The 19,778-nt window shown below is 48.5% G+C and overlaps 7 protein-coding genes across 7 annotated transcripts; 4 read left to right on the top strand and 3 right to left on the bottom strand.

Moving 5' to 3' along the window:
• Positions 1 to 1,988: 1,988 nt before the first annotated feature.
• DFJ58DRAFT_781436 (uncharacterized protein) lies at positions 1,989 to 3,139 on the bottom strand. The gene is made up of 5 exons (XM_041389790.1): positions 2,890 to 3,139; positions 2,616 to 2,829; positions 2,424 to 2,518; positions 2,308 to 2,368; positions 1,989 to 2,253 (listed from the first exon to the last, which is right to left on the bottom strand). Exons 1-5 carry the CDS (start codon positions 3,039 to 3,041, stop codon positions 2,182 to 2,184), a joined length of 594 nt encoding a protein of 197 aa, XP_041245181.1. The 5' UTR covers positions 3,042 to 3,139; the 3' UTR covers positions 1,989 to 2,181.
• Positions 3,140 to 3,169: 30 nt separating this feature from the next.
• DFJ58DRAFT_781434 (uncharacterized protein) lies at positions 3,170 to 4,510 on the top strand. Its single transcript, XM_041389789.1, has 2 exons — positions 3,170 to 4,210; positions 4,272 to 4,510. The coding sequence occupies exons 1-2, from the start codon at positions 3,668 to 3,670 to the stop codon at positions 4,386 to 4,388; spliced, it is 660 nt and encodes a 219-aa protein (XP_041245180.1). The 5' UTR covers positions 3,170 to 3,667; the 3' UTR covers positions 4,389 to 4,510.
• A 690-nt stretch (positions 4,511 to 5,200) lies between these two features.
• Positions 5,201 to 6,027, top strand: DFJ58DRAFT_876203 (uncharacterized protein; the record flags this gene model as incomplete). The annotated part of the gene is made up of 2 exons (XM_041394445.1): positions 5,201 to 5,740; positions 5,803 to 6,027. 2 exons carry the CDS (start codon positions 5,201 to 5,203, stop codon positions 5,917 to 5,919), a joined length of 657 nt encoding a protein of 218 aa, XP_041245179.1. The 3' UTR covers positions 5,920 to 6,027.
• Positions 6,028 to 6,040: 13 nt separating this feature from the next.
• On the bottom strand, positions 6,041 to 7,691 carry DFJ58DRAFT_701778 (uncharacterized protein; the record flags this gene model as incomplete). Its single annotated transcript, XM_041383610.1, has 3 exons — positions 7,394 to 7,691; positions 7,310 to 7,330; positions 6,041 to 7,255 (listed from the first exon to the last, which is right to left on the bottom strand). Exons 1-3 carry the CDS (start codon positions 7,463 to 7,465, stop codon positions 6,041 to 6,043), a joined length of 1,308 nt encoding a protein of 435 aa, XP_041245178.1. The 5' UTR covers positions 7,466 to 7,691.
• Positions 7,692 to 12,829: 5,138 nt separating this feature from the next.
• DFJ58DRAFT_294615 (uncharacterized protein) lies at positions 12,830 to 14,035 on the top strand. The gene is made up of 6 exons (XM_041379716.1): positions 12,830 to 12,906; positions 13,167 to 13,235; positions 13,297 to 13,344; positions 13,400 to 13,445; positions 13,497 to 13,871; positions 13,926 to 14,035. The coding sequence occupies exons 2-6, from the start codon at positions 13,203 to 13,205 to the stop codon at positions 13,934 to 13,936; spliced, it is 513 nt and encodes a 170-aa protein (XP_041245177.1). The 5' UTR covers positions 12,830 to 12,906; positions 13,167 to 13,202; the 3' UTR covers positions 13,937 to 14,035.
• Positions 14,036 to 15,181: 1,146 nt separating this feature from the next.
• On the bottom strand, positions 15,182 to 16,488 carry DFJ58DRAFT_726517 (uncharacterized protein; the record flags this gene model as incomplete). The annotated part of the gene is made up of 3 exons (XM_041385378.1): positions 15,182 to 15,617; positions 15,681 to 15,716; positions 16,202 to 16,488. 3 exons carry the CDS (start codon positions 16,486 to 16,488, stop codon positions 15,182 to 15,184), a joined length of 759 nt encoding a protein of 252 aa, XP_041245176.1.
• Positions 16,489 to 17,293: 805 nt separating this feature from the next.
• On the top strand, positions 17,294 to 18,712 carry DFJ58DRAFT_876198 (uncharacterized protein; the record flags this gene model as incomplete). Its single annotated transcript, XM_041394444.1, has 5 exons — positions 17,294 to 17,445; positions 17,502 to 17,571; positions 17,619 to 18,092; positions 18,149 to 18,381; positions 18,451 to 18,712. 5 exons carry the CDS (start codon positions 17,294 to 17,296, stop codon positions 18,710 to 18,712), a joined length of 1,191 nt encoding a protein of 396 aa, XP_041245175.1.
• Between the last annotated feature and the right edge of the window lie 1,066 nt (positions 18,713 to 19,778).

Below are 19,778 nucleotides of genomic sequence, written 5' to 3'. Positions count from 1 at the left end.
TCATTGCCAAGTTGATAAGATAAGCTGATCGTCCCGCGCAAAATTATTTGAACAACTCAAGAAAATGACATAATGCAGGCGCTTATGCATTTGTGACCATCTCTTAGACATAGTACAAAGACGATCATTTCTACATCTGTCCTGTTCTCGGGTATTTCCATGTCTAACCAGCCTTGGCACGACTAGATGTTGAGGAGGAATTGGTTGATGTCATTGTAAATGAGCCACGCGGTCCTTAAGGAACTATTCCAAGAATAAGGAACAGGACATTAGCGAAATTTTTAACTTCTTTAATAGCAGGATTGGAAGATAATTTTGCATAAGTCTCGTGCCCCATGATCTTTAAATAGAACCGTGAGTTCGCGCCTGTGGGCCGCACGACGAAACAACATGCAGTGAGACCGAATCCGAAGAACTCCCAAACGTAACTCGGCATAATCGCATAAAGGCCCATCGAAGGGTTCTTATTCAAATAAATAATTATAGGTTCACCTGTAATATCCACTACTCCTCAGAACAACGGCTCATGCAAAGCAAGACACTCGCCGTTTAAACTACTGCTTATTCGCACTGACGGCTAGAAACATCAAGATCCCATCAGGCAAATTCACCATAAAATAAAAGCGCAACGAGTGGTACGATCACGATCTTCGAGTGTCGATACATTGCAAATAAACGCATCAACGTAATAATTGCTGTGCGAGTGATCATCAACTTCTCTAGAGCACTTGCTAGCGGGAAACGCTCACCCTCCACAGCAATAGAACTAAGTATCTAGGCAACGCATTAAACAATTAATATGTACCAAAGCCGCGTCAGGATCATGATTTATAGTATCTATAGGTGAGGATCATCGCAGACGAACCCCCGGCTGGACGGAGGCAAGTCAGATTAGCTGGTAGATTTAAGATTAGAGGGGGCGAAGTAACTGTACGCTCTCCGTCTTGTACGCTGACTGCAGACTCCCTGGTACAATGGTTGAGAATATTTACAGAATCAAAAATCGACACCGACCACCTACAGACTAACGAATTATCAATAGTTCAATCCGGGTACTAATCGAAAAATGCTAGAACTCATAGCGAAGCTACATGCGTAAGAAGTGGCACAATGGCGAGTATATGAGCAAAGCCTCACATATATATATATAGCATTTTCATTATGATTATAGACGTGGGTTTAAGCTGAGGAGATGGAATAGATTGTCCAGTATGTCCGAGGACCTAAAAACTCACCCAGATAAATTCAACCTGGTGACCCGCTGTCCGCTAAAGGACATGTGAGACTTCGTACATTGTTGTTCTAGATGAATAGGTGTTTACCAGACTCGTACAAAATCGTCATCGCAGAAGAACCTCGGTCATATCACCCCGGGGAGGTTGAACGAAGTGATGACATGCGGAAAAAGGTATATTGCACGCGAGGCGTGACCAGAGAACCGGAGAGTAAGGGTGCCACATATGTATAGCCGTCGAACTTAATGTACCTGGGACTTCGAATGTCCCTCGCGGGGCCGCAAGCTCTGAATTAACCGAGGCGGGGGATTCCGGTGAAATTGGACCTTAAAGCGTCCTTAGTAGCGGAACGATAGGCGACGGACCCGAACGTGAATGCGTGTGAACCTAAAACATAAGTAGAATAGTAGAACACTAGGAGCTGGGAGAAGAAGAGAGGGTGGGTAGTGAAAATACAGCGCTCAACATGCCAAACGCGACGACGAGTGCACGAGAAGAGCCGAGGAACTCCTAAAACTCGACCTCGTTGAATTTGAGGAATTTCGGGGCGCGCAGGCCTTGCTCAGCATATGTGCTATACCAAAAGTGCTTGGAGCGCTGACCCTGGAGGTGGTCCGCACCAGAAAACTCGATTGCATCGTTAGACCTGTAGTAAAGAATCAGTGAAAGTTTTACGTAAGTCTAGAATTAATATCAGTTCATCACGTTTCAAGGATCAGAACTATGTACACCGGAACAGCACAGCCAATGTCGTTGTTTGATCATATACGTCCTAGTGGACAGCACTTGCTGCGTCAATCACTGAAGCCACATGTATACGACAAGACACAATGTGTTTAGTCCTCAAAGGCTCTGCGATTTCACATCATTGATTGCGCCCCATATTTGTAAAACAAAGCGGAGCCGCCTGGATATTAAATGATCGAGGGCTGTATAACCACCTTCGTTACGATCTCTCCTTACCGCTGCTCAGACTTCTGAAAAATTCGGCATATGCATGTTCGACATCAAATGAAAGCTATGGAGATATCAGCAAGAAGCGCACGCGCATCAGTAAAGGTCGTGAACTTACCTGCCGGGACTGTTCTTCTGTGATTTCTTCGGATGCCTTCATGCTGTTCAAGGTAATAAGCCTGATAACGTGAGTCCGAAATATTGAAAGCAGGCGGGCAAGAAAATGGTACGCACCAGCTGACCATTTTGCTCCGTCCCTCCCAGTCCTTGCTTCCCTTGAACCTAGCATACCCTGTGACAAGTTCTTGCAGGATCGGGTGAAGTTGATCCTTAGCAGCGTAGCCTGAGCTTCAACGCATCCATGAATGTGATAAAATTCTGTGTTATTGGTTAGATAAGGAATAGATTCCAATACAAGATTCCAACCTGTGTCGTCTCAGCAATCCACTTTCCAGTCTCAGGTCCCGCCTCACTAGAATGTTCAACAGTCGCAGGTACGCCAACTCGTATGCGATGTAACGCGGCAGGGTTATCCATCCGATACCGTGTCATGAACTGATCAATGGAAGGAACGGAATCCTTGACAAGCTTGAGCATGGTCATATACTGCGAGAGAAGACGCGTGCACGCAGGAGAGTATCTCTTGTAGCGTATATATTCCTAAGTCTGACATGAAGTGAATCTAAGATAGGGAACATACTGTGCTGCGGTAATTGCATCACGAACATAGGCGCGCTCGAGGTAGTCAAGTGCGACGATGATCCCATACAAGGTACCAAGGAGATTGTACTTCTCTCGCTCAGCATTGTTCGTGAATAGTCTGACTTCTTCGTCCAGCGAAAGGGTGGCCATCTTCGAGAGATCTTCTCCTGAACTGAACTGACTGAACGGTCCTGGGACTCTTGACAGTAAGGGATTGATCGATTGTCGAAGTCTGGATTCAAGTCAATTGTTTGTCATTGTTTGTGACAGCGTCTTTGAAAGCGTGTTCACCGATCGGGGCAACTAGTGTCACCGTCCAAACAAGAACACTATCATCCCTAGAGCCTTGAGCTTGAAGGCCTGGGCCTGACAGTGCGAGCACAGGCTTATATTACGCAAGCGGCTTGCTCAGATGGAAGTGCGCAGGCGGCAGAAATGGTGCGTTTAAATTTCTGAATCATCGGTTGCCAGTTCAATGAGCAAGTTCAATTGCACAAAGGTCTCCACCGCGACATTGAAGCGCTGCGCGCCGCATGTTGAGCTCTTTGTTCGTTGTTCCTCGTTTCTTTGTCACATTTTACGGCACCATACTAGTATTTAAGATCCTGCAGGTTCGTCCAATGTTTGTCAGTCACCATCCTCTACCTCGTCCTCTCATTACGTCGTCCAATTCAACTTGAAGTTGAAGCAAATTCAAATACACATAATTTCATAGGTTTGGTCTTTCTTCCTCGAGGTTTATGACAAACTCAACTGGAATCAGATTGTAGCAGACGATGCCGATATCCAAGAAACCTCAAAGCCTCTTGCGCAATAGCTTCAATTTCCCAACTTTTAGCAGCCTTCCGGATGAGCCTAGGATTGAAATTGACCTCAAATACTACGATAGTGGCCCGTTCGGATTCAAACCCAGCCAGCACTGGTGCTTTGTCGGCGAGATTGTCGACTCTATCGGTCTTGTACGAGGCCTGTTACGCGTAAAGGATAAGGACGGACAGGTCGTTACCATCGGGCTGTACACAGACGACCGTGGACAAGCGCTCGCTCCACAAATCAAGATAGGCCACACAGTTGCTGTACTGTATAGCGAGCAACATCGTTTCCTAGACATGACCGTCGGCATACGCGTCGGAGATATTTCCAACATCAAAATCATACCATGCTCACTCGAGCAGTTGCTGAAGGCCAGCGATGATGTGGCTACACTACGCAAAGGCCAGCCAAGACGTTGTGGATCTTGTGGTAAGGAGGAGAACGCCTCTGACAATACGCATTTGCGCTTGTGCTCCCGCTGCAGACACACGGCTTATTGCGGAGAGGTGAGCGTTGGCGATGTTATGTCCCAATCCAGTTCAGGTATCTGATTCGAGCACGTTTTAGGATTGTCAGAAGAAAGCCTGGGTGGCTGGTCACAAGGCTGACTGCAAGGCGCTTGTTGGGGTACGGTGGTTCACAGAAAGGAACTGGAGAATGTTCCATGACTGGTTTAGTTTCTGATGCTTCTCCCTGATAAATCGTTGGCTTAATTATCATATTATCCTGTCAGTCTCATCTTATTGTGTCGTACTGCCCTAGCCCATGATTCCAGGACATTAATCAAACATTAGAATTTTCGCGAGGCATGAACATGCATGAACGATACACAACCAACTGTGTTATTATGCAAGGGTGGCTCTTGCGGCGTAGTATGTATTCCTAAGTCTGACATGTGATGACTTACTGTGCTGCGGTAATTGTATCACAAACGTTCGCAAGCACGACACTCGAGGTAGTCGAGCGCGACGGGAATCTCATATGAGGGAATTTGCACTTCTCTCGGTGTTCAAGTTCGTGAATAGTCGAACGTCTTCGTCAAGTCTTCATCCGAAAGGAAGCTTCGCAAGTCAATTATTTGTCGCCGTTTGCAAAGCACCATTAAAGGTAACCCGCCCCTCTACCGTGACATGATCGAATCAAGTAGGCGGCCTACACCTGAAGTTTGCGTGCTGCGGATAGACTCGTGGCCAGTGCGTTTATCGAAGCCTTGCCTCATGATGAAGGGCCAGGAGCCTGGACCCACAGTGGAACCCAGATACGCCACCAATTAACACGCTACCAACACGCCTACAGAGCCTGCTGCTGTCTACGATAGACTTGTCCCCAGAGTGTCCATTTCCAGGACATTCTCTTGTCTTCTCCGAGTCGTTACTCCATCCAACTCAGCTTGAAGTCGAAGCAGCTTCAAACACACAGAATGCATAGGTTTGGTTCTTCCTCGAGATCTATTCGGACAAGCGGCTCAAATTTGAATCAGTTCACTGCGTCAAATCATGCCAGACACCGGGGGTTCTCAAAGCCTCCTGCGCAATAACGTCAACTTCCCAACATTCAGCGACCTTCCGTATGAGAATGGTGTTGATCCCACCTACTATGTCCAGGGCCCATACAGCTTTTCACCCAGACAGCACTGGTGCTTCCTTGGCGAGATTGTGGGCTCCTACGGTCTCTGCCGAGTCCTGTTACGTGTAAAGGACAAGGATGGTCAGGTCGTTACCATCGGGTTGTACACAGACGACCGCGGACGACCGCTCGTTCCGCAAATCAAGGAAGGCCACACAGTTGCTGTGCTGTATGGCGAACAACATGGCTTCCTAGACATGACCGTTGGTATACGCGTCGAAGAACCCTCTATTATCAGAATCATACCATGCTCACTCGAGCAGCTGCTGAAGGCAAGCGACGAAGTGGCTGCACGCAAGTTGAACACCCAATCAATATGTTGTGGGTCTTGTGGTAAAAAGGAGAATACCTCTGACAATACGCACTTGCGCTTGTGCGCCCGTTGCAAACAAGCGTCATATTGTGGAGCGGTGAGCGTTGGGGGTATTATGTTCCGATTCAAGTCGTGTGTCTAACTTGACCCTATTCTCAGGTTTGTCAGAAGAAAGCCTGGGTGGACGGTCACAAGACTGACTGCAAGGCACTGGTTTGGGTACAGTGGTTCGCGGCAAGAAACTGGGGAGTGTTCAACGGATATTTCAATTTCTGATGTCTTCGTGCTGATCACTTTCGGCTTCGCAAAGTATGCCTTTCTCCTATCAGTCTCGTTGTGTCATTTTACTGCCAACCCGATAGCGTCATTTCTTGAAATGTGTAACGACCTAGTCTCATCAAATGTATCTACTACTGTGATCCACTATTACTTCGAGGGAAGGAATGAGGGAAACATATTCCGCTCGTTGCGCATCTGTTATCGTCACTCGACCGCCGACAGTCAGGGTCTTCAGTGGACACTTTGACCGTGCCAATAATGCCTTCATATCCTCGTGAGGCCAAGATGCATTGCGGCGAGCTTCAAGCGCGCGCAAATTGGGGAGCGATAGAGCATTGAGCAGGTCGGATATAGGGCGCATGAGCAAAGCGTCATAAGTGATGCATAAGGATTGTAATTTGGTATGCGTGAATGGTTTCAAGGGATCAATTTGATCGAATGCTATGCGGAGAGTTAACGAGGAGAGGTTGGGACATAGCTGAAGCAAATGGATGACTGCGTCCTGGTGACGTACGGCGATCTGGATATCTGTCAAATGGGCCCATACGGGACTGAAAGTAGACAAGCGCTCGATGTCGAACAACGGGCGCATGTCAATGACCTTGAGACTGCGTATAGTGGACGGTAGTCGCGAGATAGATTGTGCAATAGTTGGAAGGTCAAGAGTTGTCATCCCTAGTATGGCCAGCTCCTGAAGTGCTGGGAGGTCTGTCACAAAAAGCGGAGGGCATAGGCCCTGGAAGGAACGAACAGTGACTCGGAGTGATGTGATTTGAGTGATGTAAGGCTGAAGAAGGCTTCGTAGTTTGGTCGAGTGGTAGCACCCGAATGCTAACGAGAGCGGACGTCCTCGTGAACGCTTGAACCACAAGTCATAGCAAAAAGCTGCCCGCTCCCAGTCTTTGTCGTCGGCTTCTACATACAACCTACACCATAAATTGGGCATACCCACAGCAACCTCCCTCCATCGTTGGCATATTCCTGTTAACAACATAGGGGCTCTTATGGTTGATGGGCGTAACAACAATTTGGTTTCGGGGAGACAGAGGTTGAATATTTGGGATAGGAGTTCTGTTGGCAGACGTCTGAGAGCCGATACGAGTGCCTTGTGCAAATTCATTGACTGAGTAATCTTCTCCTTCTTTTTGACGACCTGCTGATGAAGATTTTTGACGCTATCCATTACGGCCTGCAGGCCCGAGATCTCATGCAGGACAGCATCCAATTGCTGCTGGCGTTCAGCGATGATATTGATAACGCTCTGGGCATCGACTTCGACAGTAGAACGGTAGGTATTGTGGAATGTGGAGTATGGAGTTTCAAGGACTGGAATCTGTCAGTCATCGTCAGTAACATGACACCGGAATAGAGCAAAATGTAAACGTACAATCACCTGCGAGCGTGCGAGCTGGAACGGGTGATTGTTATTCTCAGTGGACATGAATTCTGATTCAAGAAACTGGGGACATACGATATTTTGTAGTGCAGCGATGATATCTGAGACAGACTGAGAGACATTGGATTTTGAGTAGGCTGTCTGCATGTTGTTGGCTAAGGCGAGAAGTAAAGTTGGAGCATCAGAGGAAGTTTGCGATGATGCATCGATGGGCTTTCAAATTTCAGCTGCTTTAGGATCATCGATGGCCATCGATTAGCATGAGGAATGGGAGCTACTAAAAATACCATAATTTCAAAGTTTACAGATGCGGTAGTGGTAGCAAGAAGCGCCGTCGAAGTTCGAACAACCTAGTGGAGATCGGATATGGTCCGGTATCCACTGTGCCTTTTGTTCATACGTCACTAGCTTCGTGCACAGACCAGACGGAGCTCGTGATGAGCATGCAGCGAAGACGCTCAATGACAAGCACAGTGGTCTGTAAGTAGTTAAGACTGTCAAGCCACATCGACATCTGTATGCCTCATGTGATATACAGCTCCACATACCCATTGCCCACCGAATCTAGATAGGCAGAATTCACCGAGTTCACATTATAAGGCTACACTGTCACCAACTCTTCTCCGTCACGCATTTACCTTCCACCATCATGGATCCTTCAAAGATAAGAGACAAAATCGGTCGCTTTCGAATCCTCGTTATAGGAAGAGCAAATGCAGGAAAAACTACCATCCTCCAGAGAGTTTGTAACACACGGGACAACCCTGAAATATACAACAGGGCCGGGAAAAAGGTGCGCATCACAATGCTAGAGGAGGATGTAGTGATGACTGAGTACCGAGCGATGGATATCAGATCGATGCCACAGTTTTGATGGCTTCCACAGAGGTGGCGTGTACTTTCAATAGTTGGTAACATGAACTGACGCGTTCTCAGCGTGGAGAGCACGATATCGAGAATGAAATGGTGTTTCGAAGCAACCCAGAATTCGTTTTTTCACGATTCACGCGGGTTTGAAGCAGGCGGCGAATCCGAATTCGACAAGGTGAAGGCATTTATTGCGCGCCGTTCTGAGGAAACCAAATTACAAGATCGACTCCATGTTATCTGGTAATCGCAATTGATCAATCACGATATGTACTATCTCATGGTTTTAACATAGGTTCTGCATCCCAATGGACGAGGCAAGCAGATCATTACAGAAGGCGAAAAGAAGTTTTTCTCTCAGTGCGACACTGGAAGCAGTAAGCTTTCGCACTCGTCCAATATTGTTGAACGTTGATGAAGTTCGACTGATGCACAAAATCTCAATCTTCAGTTCCAGTGATGGTATTGTTTACCAAATTCGATGCCCTCTACGACGTGGCTTATGCAGAACTGAAATCGAAGGGAGCATCAATAGAGGAAGCTGGAGAACGGGCGCCAAAGCACGCTGAAGAGTCATTTACAATTGGGCCACAACTGAAGTTTCTATACCACTCCAAGGTCATTCAACGCCCTCCAAAATGTCATGTATGCCTGCCAAGTAAGTTGTTGGTGGTCGACTTATGATTTCGTTACATGATGACACCGATCCATTAGACATGGACAATGATGATGCAGATTGTGCGCCACTCATCGAACGCACGGCTAGAACTCTGGATAGTGAAGTGCTACAGCAATTATTTGTCTCGACCCAGCAGACCAACTTGGAGCTCTGCATGAAATATGCAGTGCAGAGGTGACTACACATAGTCTCATTTGCCTGCCATGAGTGTTAGCGACTTATTATGTCCAGAATACTCTCGCAATGTTTTGACTCTGAGAAAACAGCATCTAAAGGTCACCAGGACATAATAGGGAGATTGTGTGTCTGGTTTCCACATATTGTGGTAAGATTATCGGAAGTTCAAAGATTGCTTTGACTGACCTTGGGTTTACTTGCAGGTAGTACGTCTGTTAATCCTCCATCGAGCTCGAGCCATGCTGATCCAAGTCGTTGCCCCCGTTCGCAGGACGTGAGTGTGTCGATCCTCCATCGAGCTCGAGCCACGCTGATCCAAGTCGTTGCCTACCATTCGCAGGAAGTGAGTCTGTGAATCCTGCTTCGAGCTCGAGCCATGTTGATCCAAGTCGTTGCCCACCATTCGCAGGCTGTGAGTGTGTCGATCGTCCTTCGAGCTCGAGCCACGCTGATCCAAGTCGTTGCCCATCGTTCACAGGCTGTGAGTGTGTCGATCATCCTTCGACCTCGAACCATGCTGATCCTAATTGTTGCCGACCTTTCGCAGCAAGTCAGTGTGTCAATCCTCCTTCGAGTTCAAGCCATACTGATCCAAGTCGTTGGCCACCGTTTGCAGCGTGTGAGTGTGTTGATCGTCCTTCGAGCTCGAGCCATGCTGATCCAAGTTGCCCGCCGTTCGCAGGCTGTGAGTGTGTCGATCGTCCTTCGAGCTCAAGCCATGCTGATCCAAGTCGTTGGCCACCGTTCACAGGACGTGAGTGTGTCGATCATCCTTCGAGCTCGAGCCATGCTGATCCAAGTCGTTGACCACCATTTGCAGTGGGTGAGTGTGTTGATCGTCCATCAAGCTCGAGCCATGCTGATCCAAGTCGTTGGCCACCGTTCGCAGTATGTGAGTGTGTCGATCGTCCTTCGAGATAGAGCCATGCTCATTCAAGTCGTTGGTCACTGTTCGCAGCGTGTGAGTGTGTCGTTCCTTCTTCGAGCTCGAGCCACGCTGATCCAAGTCGTTGCCCATCGTTTGCAGGCTGTGAGTGTGTCGATCCTCCTTCGAGCTCGAGCCATGCTGATCCAAGTCGTTGCCCATCGTTCGCAGTATGTGAGCGTGTGGATCCTCCTTCGAGCTCGACCCATGCTGATCCAAGTCGTTGCCGACCGTTCGCAGCGTGTGAGTGTGTCGATCCTTCTTCTAGCTCGAGCCATGCTGATGCTCACCGTTTGTAGTTGGTGAGTGTGTCGATCGTCCTTCGAGAAAGAGCCATGCTGATCCAAGTCGTTGACCGCCGTTCGCAGGATGTGAGTGTGTCGATCGTCCTTTGAGCTCGAGCCATGCTGATCCAAGTCGTTGCCCACCGTTCACAGGACGTGAGTGTGTCGATCGTCCTTCGCGCTCCAGCCACGTTGATTCAAGTTGTTTCCCACCGTTCGCAGCCTGTGAGTTTGTGATCGTCCTTAGAGCTCAAGTCATGCTGATCCAAGTCGTTGGCCACCGTTCGCAGTATGTAAGTTTGTGGATCCTCCTTCGAGCTTGAGCCATGCTGATCCAAGTCGTTGCCCACCATTCGCAGGCTGTGAGCGTGTCGACCGTCTTTCGAGCTTGAGCCATGCTCATCCAAGTCATTGCCCACCATTCGCAGGCTGTGAGTGTGTCAATTGTCCTTCGAGCTCAAGCCATGCTGATCCAAGTCCTTGCCCACCGTTCGCAGTATGTGAGTGTATGGATCGTCCTTCGAACTCGAACCATGCTGATCCGAGTCGTTGACTGCCGTTCGCAGGATGTGAGTGTGTCGATCGTCCATCGAACTCGAGCCATGCTGATTCAAGGTGTTGCCTACCGTTCGCAGGAAGTGAGTGTATCGATGCTCCTTCGAGCTCGAGCCATGCTCATCCTAGTTGTTGCCCACCGTTCGCAGCAAGTGAGTGTGTTGATCGTCCTTGGAGCTCGAGCCATGCTGATACCCACCGTTCGCAGTTGGTGAGTCTGTCGATCCTTCTTCGAGCTCGAGCTACGCTGATCCAAGTCGTTGCCCGCCGTTCGCAGGAAGTGAGTGTACGATTGTCCTTCGAGCTCAAACCATGCTGATCCAAGTCGTCGCCTACCATTCGCAGCGTGTGAGTGTGTCGATCGTCCTTCGAGCTCAAGCCTTGCTGATCCAAGTCGTTGCCCACCGTTCGCAGTATGTGAGTCTGTGGATCCTGCTTCGAGCTTGAGCCATGCTGATCCAAGTCGTTGCCCACCATTCGCAGGCTGTGAGTGTGTTGATCGTCCATCGAGCTCGAGCCATGCTGATCCAAGTCGTCGCCCACCATTCGCAGCGTGTGAGTGTGTTGATCGTCCTTGGAGCTCGAGCCATGCTGATACCCACCGTTCGCAGGACGTGAGTGTGTCAATCGTCCTTCGAGCTCGAGCCATGCTGATCCAAGTCGTTGCCCACCATTTGCAGTATGTGAGTGTGTCGATCGTCCTTCGAGCTCGAGCCATGCTCATCCTAGTTGTTACCACGTCGTAGCAAGTGAGTGTGTCGATCCTCCTTCGAGCTCGAGCCATGCTGATGCCCACCGTTCGCAGTTGGTGAGCGTGTTGATCGTCCTTCGGGATAGAGCCATGCTGATCCAAGTCGTTGCCCACCGTTCGCAGCCTGTGAGTGTGTCGATCATCCTTCGAACTCGAGCCATGCTAATTCAAGTCGTTGGTCACTGTTCGCAGGACGTGAGTGTGTCGTTCCTTCTTCGAGCTCGAGCCACGCTGATCCAAGTCGTTGCCCATCGTTTGCAGGCTGTGAGTGTGTCGATCCTCCTTCGAGCTCCATCCATGCTGATCCAAGTTGTTGCCCACTCTTCGCAGGATGTGAGTGTGTCGCTCCTCCATCGAGCTCGAGCGCTATGCTAATCCAAGTCGTTGCCCGCCGTTCGCAGCAAGTGAGTGTGTCGATCCTCTTTCAAGCTCGAGCCATACTGATGCCCACCGTTCGCAGTTGGTGAGTGTGTCGATCGTCCTTCGAGATAGAGCCATGCTGATCCAAGTCGTTGACCGCCGTTCGCAGGATGTGAGTGTGTCGATCGTCCTTCACGCTCGAGCCATGCTGATCCAAGTCGTTGCTCACCGTTCACAGGCTGTGAGTGTGTTGATTGTCCTTCGAGCTCGAGTCATGCTGATTCAAGTCGTTTCCCACCGTTCACAGCGTGTGAGTGTGTCGATCCTTCTTCGAGCTTGAGCCATGCTGATCCAAGTCGTTGGCCACCGTTCGCAGGACGTGAGTGTGTCGATCCTTCTTCGAGCTCGATCCTTGCTGATCCAAGTCGTTGGCTACCGTTCGCAGCGTGTGAGTGTGTTGATCGTCCTTCGAGCTCCAAACCATACTGATTTAAGTCGTTGCCCACCGTTCGCAGGAAGTGAGTGTGTCGATCCTTCTTCGAGCTCCAGCCATGCTGATTCAAACCGCTGCTGACTGTTCGCAGTATGTGAGTGTGTCGATCGTCCTTCGAGCTCGAGCCATACTGATCCAAGTTGCCCACCGTTCGCAGCAAGTGAGTTTGTCAATCCTCCTTCGAGCTCGAGCCACTGACCAAATGCATCATTGATCCGTCGACAGCTTGTGAGTGTGATCATCCTCTTTCACAGATGCAATCACTGATGTATGGTCAGGGTGTGAGTGTATTGATTCTCAGTCGCCATCGCTCCAGTACTGACCGAAAACATTGTTACTCCGTTAACAGATTGTGAGCTTGTTGATCTACCATAGAGATCGAGCTATACTGACTGAAGCGTCTCCCATCCGTTCACAGACCGTAAGCCCATCGATCCGCAGTCGAATTGGAGTGTCACTGACCAATGAAATTGCCGATCCCTGTTAACAGCGAGTGAGTGTGTCCACCTGCCGTTGAGCTGGAACGTTGCTGATCGACGCCATCGCTGATCGATTCACAGATGGCGAGTCTATTCAACCTCAATTGAGCTTTAGCCTTGCTCACTAATTACATTGCTCGATCACCGACAGAATGTGAGTGCGCTAATCCTCTGTCGAGCTCGAGCTTTGCTTACGACTGAAACCGGACATCCCTTAATAGAAAGTGAGTGTTTTATCCTAGCGCCTCGAATGAACGATATCGCTGATCCATCACTAGGAGGTTATTTTTTTCATCCTTCTTGGACTTTGGGCCATGCTGACTGAAGATGCTACACATTGGCAGACTGTGAGTATATCGATCCCTAGCAGAGGTAGATGATATTTAATTTTTTCATGGTTTGACCTAGTCTTATCGGGATGATCGAACAGCGATGGGGTCTAGGTTACTCTCAGCGGTATGTCCAATTGGCCACAGATTTGTACATGTTCCTTATGTTGCGAATGTGCTAGGCTTCTGGCTCATCATCCCTGGGAAAAATTGTTCAGCTCAGTTCTGGTGAATTTTGAGGCTACGTTGCGATGAATATACTTATTATTGATCATTTAGCTGCTGTCATTATCTTGGAACACTCTTTCTATATTTTCGAAAAGCGGCGCTATCCTCGGGACAAGCCAGATTCTGTTCCTTCTTGTCTTGTCGCTCTCGAGCAGTACATGGCATCTCCGCATGCAGTTGCTGTCAGGGAAGCTGTCGGCGCTGCCGTCCAGGCATTTGAAGAAGCCGTGACTGCTGCCACTCACGCATATGAAGAAGCTATGAGGATCCCTGCTTGGATCGCAAAGTTACCGTTTGAACGCTTCCAGAGGAAGGTAAAAGAAGCTTTTGAACGCTCCAAGGAGAGGGAGAAGGAATATTTGTGCTCTCAGGCAAAGGCGAGATTGATCAAGACTATTCTTGAAATCACTTTAAATCATCGCCTGCGTATGTTTCACCGTCATGTTGTGACAGCAATCGCACTGATCCGCTTGTCTTCAGCAAGGCCTTAATGTTGGGCAATGGAACCCAACATCAATGATGTTCTAGTTCGAAGGGAAGCTGAGGCGTCTCGGCTATGAATGCAAGTTGCTTGAAAGGTCTGTCGTGGTAGGTACAGGATGTGGAACTGTACCAAATGGTTGTATGATCACACAATATGGTGCTTTGTCTGATATGGCGTATACGTGTTTGGGGAATGTCGGTCTCCCTCAGTCGAGACAGTGGCGAGAGCTGCTGCGCTTGATGTATCTCTCAAGCATCCATGGTCCGATTTCAAGCGCATCAGGGTTGGGTATGTTCTGCTCCACAACTTGTCTCAACTTGCGTGACTTTTCTAAAGATATCCCATTTGTTTCATTTAAACCCTACACGCACGGAACTAAAGGTTCCTGACAACGCCAGTGACTCCAGTTGGGAGTTGATGGATAAGATCTTTGAAAAGACCTGGCCGCGAGCGGAAGATAGCCTGCAAACTCGATGGACCTCGAGCAGCGGATGCACTTTGAAAATTTCCAGCATTCATTCTTCAAGGGACAGCGTGTAATGTGCAAATGGCCATAGCTCTGGGTTATGAAGTTTTATAAAGTGGATGCATTATACATGCAGCGTTGGCTACTACTCTGTGCATACCACGTCAAAACCCATTCAATTTCTCAATGATCGAGTAGATCGTAACCTGAGTCTAGATGCATCTTCTCGAGTGAGTAACTGACGACGTCATCGTAGAACAAAGGAGAAATTGACTTACAGGATGTCGGCATCAAGTCGGCGCTGGATGTCACCTATGCTATGGTCTCCAGTCAGACCTTTGTTTCATGCGTGTCTTACAAACATGCAAGCGTGTCAAAGTCTGACGACTGAATCCCGTGTCTACGAGCTTGCTGCGACCAACGACAGAGATACCCATAGCCTAGTTTCAGGATCCTGTGCAGTTTAGGACATCAATGGAATTGTTGGTCCTTCATAAGTTTCAGACAGGGAACTGACGAGCTGTTGGTAGTGAGCGTATTGATTCGCACTCGTACCACGCTGAAATTTTCGGAAGGGAAGACATTGATCACGACCGTCCTTATAGGCCGGACATATAATGGAGGGACGGTCAAATCTGCCTTACACGATAAGAATGGAAGTACATGGAGGATGAAAAAAGTGCATGGTGGGGAGACATACTAATAGCTGTTAACACCTCCAAAACAACATTCCCAATCCCCACCACAATTTTTTCCCTCTGCTGTCCCTTCGGGCGCATTATGCTACTACAACTGAAGCAGCAGGTAAGCAGGGCGTCCATATTCCCAGCCACGGATGCCGGTGATCACGTATCTGGTGAGGAAGACAAGCACGAAGATGCCTGTTTTCGAGCTGGTGGCGACGGGTGTTGGCCGAGCGGCACGAGCTGGATAAGCCCCAAGTTTGCTAGCTGCTACAATGGAGCTGGATTTGTTCCAAGCGGAAGCGGGCCAATCGTAGTGAGACCTTTCGAGTGCATTATGGCGAGGGCGGATGTTGGAGGAGGAGGTTGTAGAAGCGGAGGGGTATGCGGGTGGATAGGCTTGTTCGTCAGAGGAGCTGGTGTACAATTGGTTTGTGTATCGAGGGGGCCGCAGGAGAGGTAACGCGAGAGAGCAAGGCCTGGGGGTGACTCGAATTTGATAATTGGTAGTGGCCGCTTGCGCTGGAGTTTGAGTAGGGCTGTTAATTACGTTGACGTTTTGAACTTGTATGATTGGATATGAGATAGTATGGATGACATACAAGTAGGGATTGGCGGGAGGGAGTAGGGCTCGTAGGCTTGTTCGTTAGATGAGCTGAGGTACGATGTGTTTGCGTTTCAAGAGGGGCCTGGGGAGGTTATGTGATATGAGAGACGGTTGGGTGTGCAGATGGCTGGCAGTAATCGCTTGTGCTGAAGTTCCATTAAGGTTGTAAGTAAGTGGATGACTTTCCGTAGGCTCGAAAAATCCCCCTCAATAAACCTTAATCTATTGGGGGGGTACCCCCCCAATAGACTTTGCAGACGACTTCCAGGCCCCCGGAAGCTCCTGCCAAGGTCCACCCGCCCGACCAGCTAAAATTGGCCTCAAAAATGCGAAACTTTTGGCCTCAAAAATGCAATTCCGGGCAGAGGTCAAAAATCACGTGGTGTGACATACCGTGACCTCCAGCCAATGCGTGACAGATGGTGACACGCTGCTCACTGTTGACAACGGCGGCGACCGTAGAGGAACATAGTATTTCAATAACATATAATAAGTTTACTAGAATATATCAATCACTAATTCTTGATCCCTCGTGCCCCCCTCACCGGAATCTTGATGGTAGGTGGCAATTTTAGAATAACATGTTTGACGGATGGTCGAGAGAGAGTTGCCCAGCGAGCACCTGCCTCAGTGGTCAAGGTGAGATGATTGTGGAGCTGCTGTGCGAATGGATTTCCATTGAGGTGGTAAATGAGTTGCTGTATAGGTGCATGAGTGTGGAGCTCAAATGTCTTGAGAGTACGTGAGAACAGTGGAAGGTTGGTACCATCCGAGAAATTTTTCGTCGTCGTCGTCAGATGCATTGAGTTGCTATCAGAAACAATCATACATTCAGGATGTGTAGTGCGGGTCATATGATTACTTACAATGTCAGAGTGTTCAAGGACTTACAGACGCATGTACATGACCATGAATTGTGCCATAGGTAGTCCCTGGTTTTACTTGGCCAGATGCGATTGGCGCGATCCATGAATTAAATATACAGAAATCTCTGTCTTCATGCATGTCTTCCGTGCATGTGCCGTATGCGCTGATACTTGTACCAGTGATCTTTCTCTGGCTTTCAGAAGGAAGAAGAGCCTGAATGTCGGCATGTGTAATTTCGGTACCCTGGATCTTCCGGATCTGATGCTTAAAGAGCTGCTCAATTCTAAAAGTTCGCGTTCACTTGGGATCCAAGCAAGTTACGACACTGATTAGCGACGCTTATAACTCCTTGTTTGGAACCGGACGCCGGCCGTCAACCGGTGACTTTCGGAATCATGCGTTATCAACTTGATCAGTTCCCATCGTTCAACGCGTCGCTCAACATTCAACGGTGATCGATATGCCCCGCGCACAGCAGCGAAAGCAAGACCATAGGGCTGCTCAATTCTAAAAGTTCACGTTCACTTGGGATCCGAATATCATAAGTAGAGTTATTTTAGTCTTAAGCGATTCATTTCCGCTCCGTAAATTAGTCTCAACTCCGAAGAAGCCCGGATGTGTCTGGCTGGTAGTTGTTGTACTGCCAGTGTAAACGGCTCCAGCACAGTAGCAATGGACTACTATCCTCACAATGGTGGTGGATACACTCGATAGCAGGAGCAACCACGATATGGCTATGCCATGCCGCATGGAGGTGGACAACATGCTGCTCCACTGACCAGTTACGAGCACCGGGCAGTAGTCACAGCAGTGCTTGCACACAACACACAAAATCAGTATCAGCAACAGCAACAGCATTATCGTGCAGAGCATTACTGGTATGACACGAAACAGTAGGTCATTATTTTTTCAAGCTCTGTATGTGACTGATCCTGTATCGTGAATCCAGCCAGCTGCAACAAGAGCAGCCCTATGAATCAATTCCCCGACCACAGCATAATCAGCAATCTAGAGTACAAGTGAGTGGCCAATAGCATGAACATAATACTTGACAAATACTGACTAGCTGAAGCTTCCTCATATTCGCCAGGTGCTCGAAGCATGTGGTCAGCCTCAACCAAATGATTCGAATAAATTCGTCTATGGTCTGACTCGGGCAGACGAGGCAGCATGTGATCCAAGACCTTTGCCAGCTACAGTGGCTCCACAACCACAGAAGCGAGGACGCGAGGAATATCATGGTAACCTCCTGGAAGATGGTGACAGTGCGAAGAAGATAAAGAAAACTGAGAATGACACACCATTAACTCAGACTAGTAGTGAAACCTGTGCCAGCAAAGGATCGAAGCGGAAGGCCACAGCTGCAAAATTGAAGACAAAGGCGAAGACAAAAATTGAAGGGGAACAAGCCATGGCTCACCTTCAAGAGCAAAGCCATTGGTCAGACGAAGACACCAAACTTTTACTCGAAACCCTGCTAGGTGGTGACAGCGAATTCTATGAAGGCCTCACTGGCAATGCTAAACACATCTTCAAAAAGGTAACAAAGATGCAAAGTAGACTCGCCTCGATAACTGCTAACACCATACCATACAGGTCTCTGAACGTATATTCAAAGGACGGCGCAGCCCAGAGTCAATCAAGGGACGTTACGAACACTTACGACGAGTGTTTTCATATATTTTGACTTTTGAGTCCATCACCGGCAATGGTGGTGGTGATCCTGATGTTGAAGTCCTTGACGAGAAGATTGAGAATGCTCGAACTGCTGGGAAGGATATTGGGAACTTATCTGGTGCTACCTTGAAAAAATGGTATGACGAGGGATGGTAAGCACTGTTCAACGACAGGTGAGTAGCTGGACATCTGCACGAAACATTACTTACATGACTCGGCAGGCTTGGTGAGCACCCGGGACTTGTGCGAGAGGAGGATTTTCGCTCTGGCATGATCTCAGATACAATCGATATCAGCAGCGAGGAGGGCAGTGATGGTGAAAGCAAGGACAATGATATGGAGAAAAAGAGTAAGCCAAAAGCAGGTCAACCTGCATGCAATCCGTTTTTGTCCGCAGGTGACAAGAAAGTCAAGCAACGATGCAGAAGGGAGTCCCTGCACCACGGCACAACGCAAGGCTTTGCAGACTGGTATTGGCAATGAAGCTGCCGAGTTTTTTGCGTCGAATGTCGAATTCTTGAAGGCGACAGCAGACAGTGACGTTGCACGCTTGAAACTGCTCGAAAAACGTGGAGCTCCGAGAGGACAAACAGTATAATTACATGATAGAGAAAGGACGGGCTGAGGTAACACTGGCAGAAAGTGAGGCGAAGGTGAGGAACGCGAAAGAGATTTTGACTATGGATGAGCCCCCTTCAGTGACAAATCCCGTATTATACGGGTCACCCGACCTACATAATATCCCGTGTAAATACAGGCCAGCGGATTATGGGCCGATGTTATGTATATACCCGATGTTGACGGGTGGGCCGGGAGGAATATTATTTCCGATGGAGACGGGTGGGCCCATCTATGCTGATGTTATATATATCATCGATGATAGCGGATGGGCCGGGAGAGAAATATTATTATGGAGATGGGTGGGCCCATGTGGGTAATATGTAGAGTAGGATTGACATCTATTATAGACCTGAGGAGAGATGTATAGCAAATAGTATTATATAGACGGGGTGGGCCGACGTATCAGTATTATTTTGTAGACAGATGGGCCGAGGGAGCGGTGAAATATTATTAGATAGACGGGTGGGCCGATGTGTAGGGAAATACTAGATAGACGGGTGAGCCAAGGGTGGGGGTGAATTATTTATTACATAGACAGGTGGGCCGATGTGGGGTAATATTAGATAGACGGGTGGGCCAAGGGTGAGGTGAATTATTTATTACATAGACAGGTGGGCCAACGTGGGGTCATATTAGATAGACAGGTGGGCCGAAGTGCAGAATTTTACATAGACGGGTGGGCCGACATCAAGTAATATCAAGTACCAAGTACTAAAACCCAAAACCCAAAACCCAAAACCTGAAACCTGAAACCCGAGCCCTGAACACCCAGACTCAGGACTCAAGAGACTCAAAACTCAAAATTCAAAACCAACTGGAAAGTCATACATTTTTACGAGTTAAGAAAATTCAAATTTAAGATGATATACATTTTTGTCATCTGGAAATACCGAGTACCGAGTACCGAGACCTGAGACCCAAGACCCGA

The sequence above is a fragment of the Suillus subalutaceus genome, assembly GCF_016647625.1.
Source record: "Suillus subalutaceus strain FC151 chromosome Unknown DFJ58scaffold_37, whole genome shotgun sequence".
NCBI lineage: Eukaryota > Fungi > Basidiomycota > Agaricomycetes > Boletales > Suillaceae > Suillus > Suillus subalutaceus.
This window is presented reverse-complemented; position numbering and strand designations above follow the sequence as displayed.

Coding starts and splice junctions, on each gene's coding strand:
- DFJ58DRAFT_781436 (XM_041389790.1), bottom strand. CDS start 3,041: ATGGCCACCCTTTCGCTGGACGAAGAAGTCAGACTATTCACGAACAAT. Junction 2,519..2,615: donor GGATTGCTGAGACGACACAG/GTTGGAATCTTG, acceptor TACGCTGCTAAG/GATCAACTTCACCCGATCCT. Junction 2,369..2,423: donor CGGAGCAAAATGGTCAGCTG/GTGCGTACCATT, acceptor TCACGTTATCAG/GCTTATTACCTTGAACAGCA.
- DFJ58DRAFT_781434 (XM_041389789.1), top strand. CDS start 3,668: ATGCCGATATCCAAGAAACCTCAAAGCCTCTTGCGCAATAGCTTCAAT. Junction 4,211..4,271: donor ACACGGCTTATTGCGGAGAG/GTGAGCGTTGGC, acceptor AGCACGTTTTAG/GATTGTCAGAAGAAAGCCTG.
- DFJ58DRAFT_294615 (XM_041379716.1), top strand. CDS start 13,203: ATGCTGACTGAAGATGCTACACATTGGCAGACT. Junction 13,345..13,399: donor GGTCTAGGTTACTCTCAGCG/GTATGTCCAATT, acceptor CGAATGTGCTAG/GCTTCTGGCTCATCATCCCT. Junction 13,446..13,496: donor AATTGTTCAGCTCAGTTCTG/GTGAATTTTGAG, acceptor TTGATCATTTAG/CTGCTGTCATTATCTTGGAA.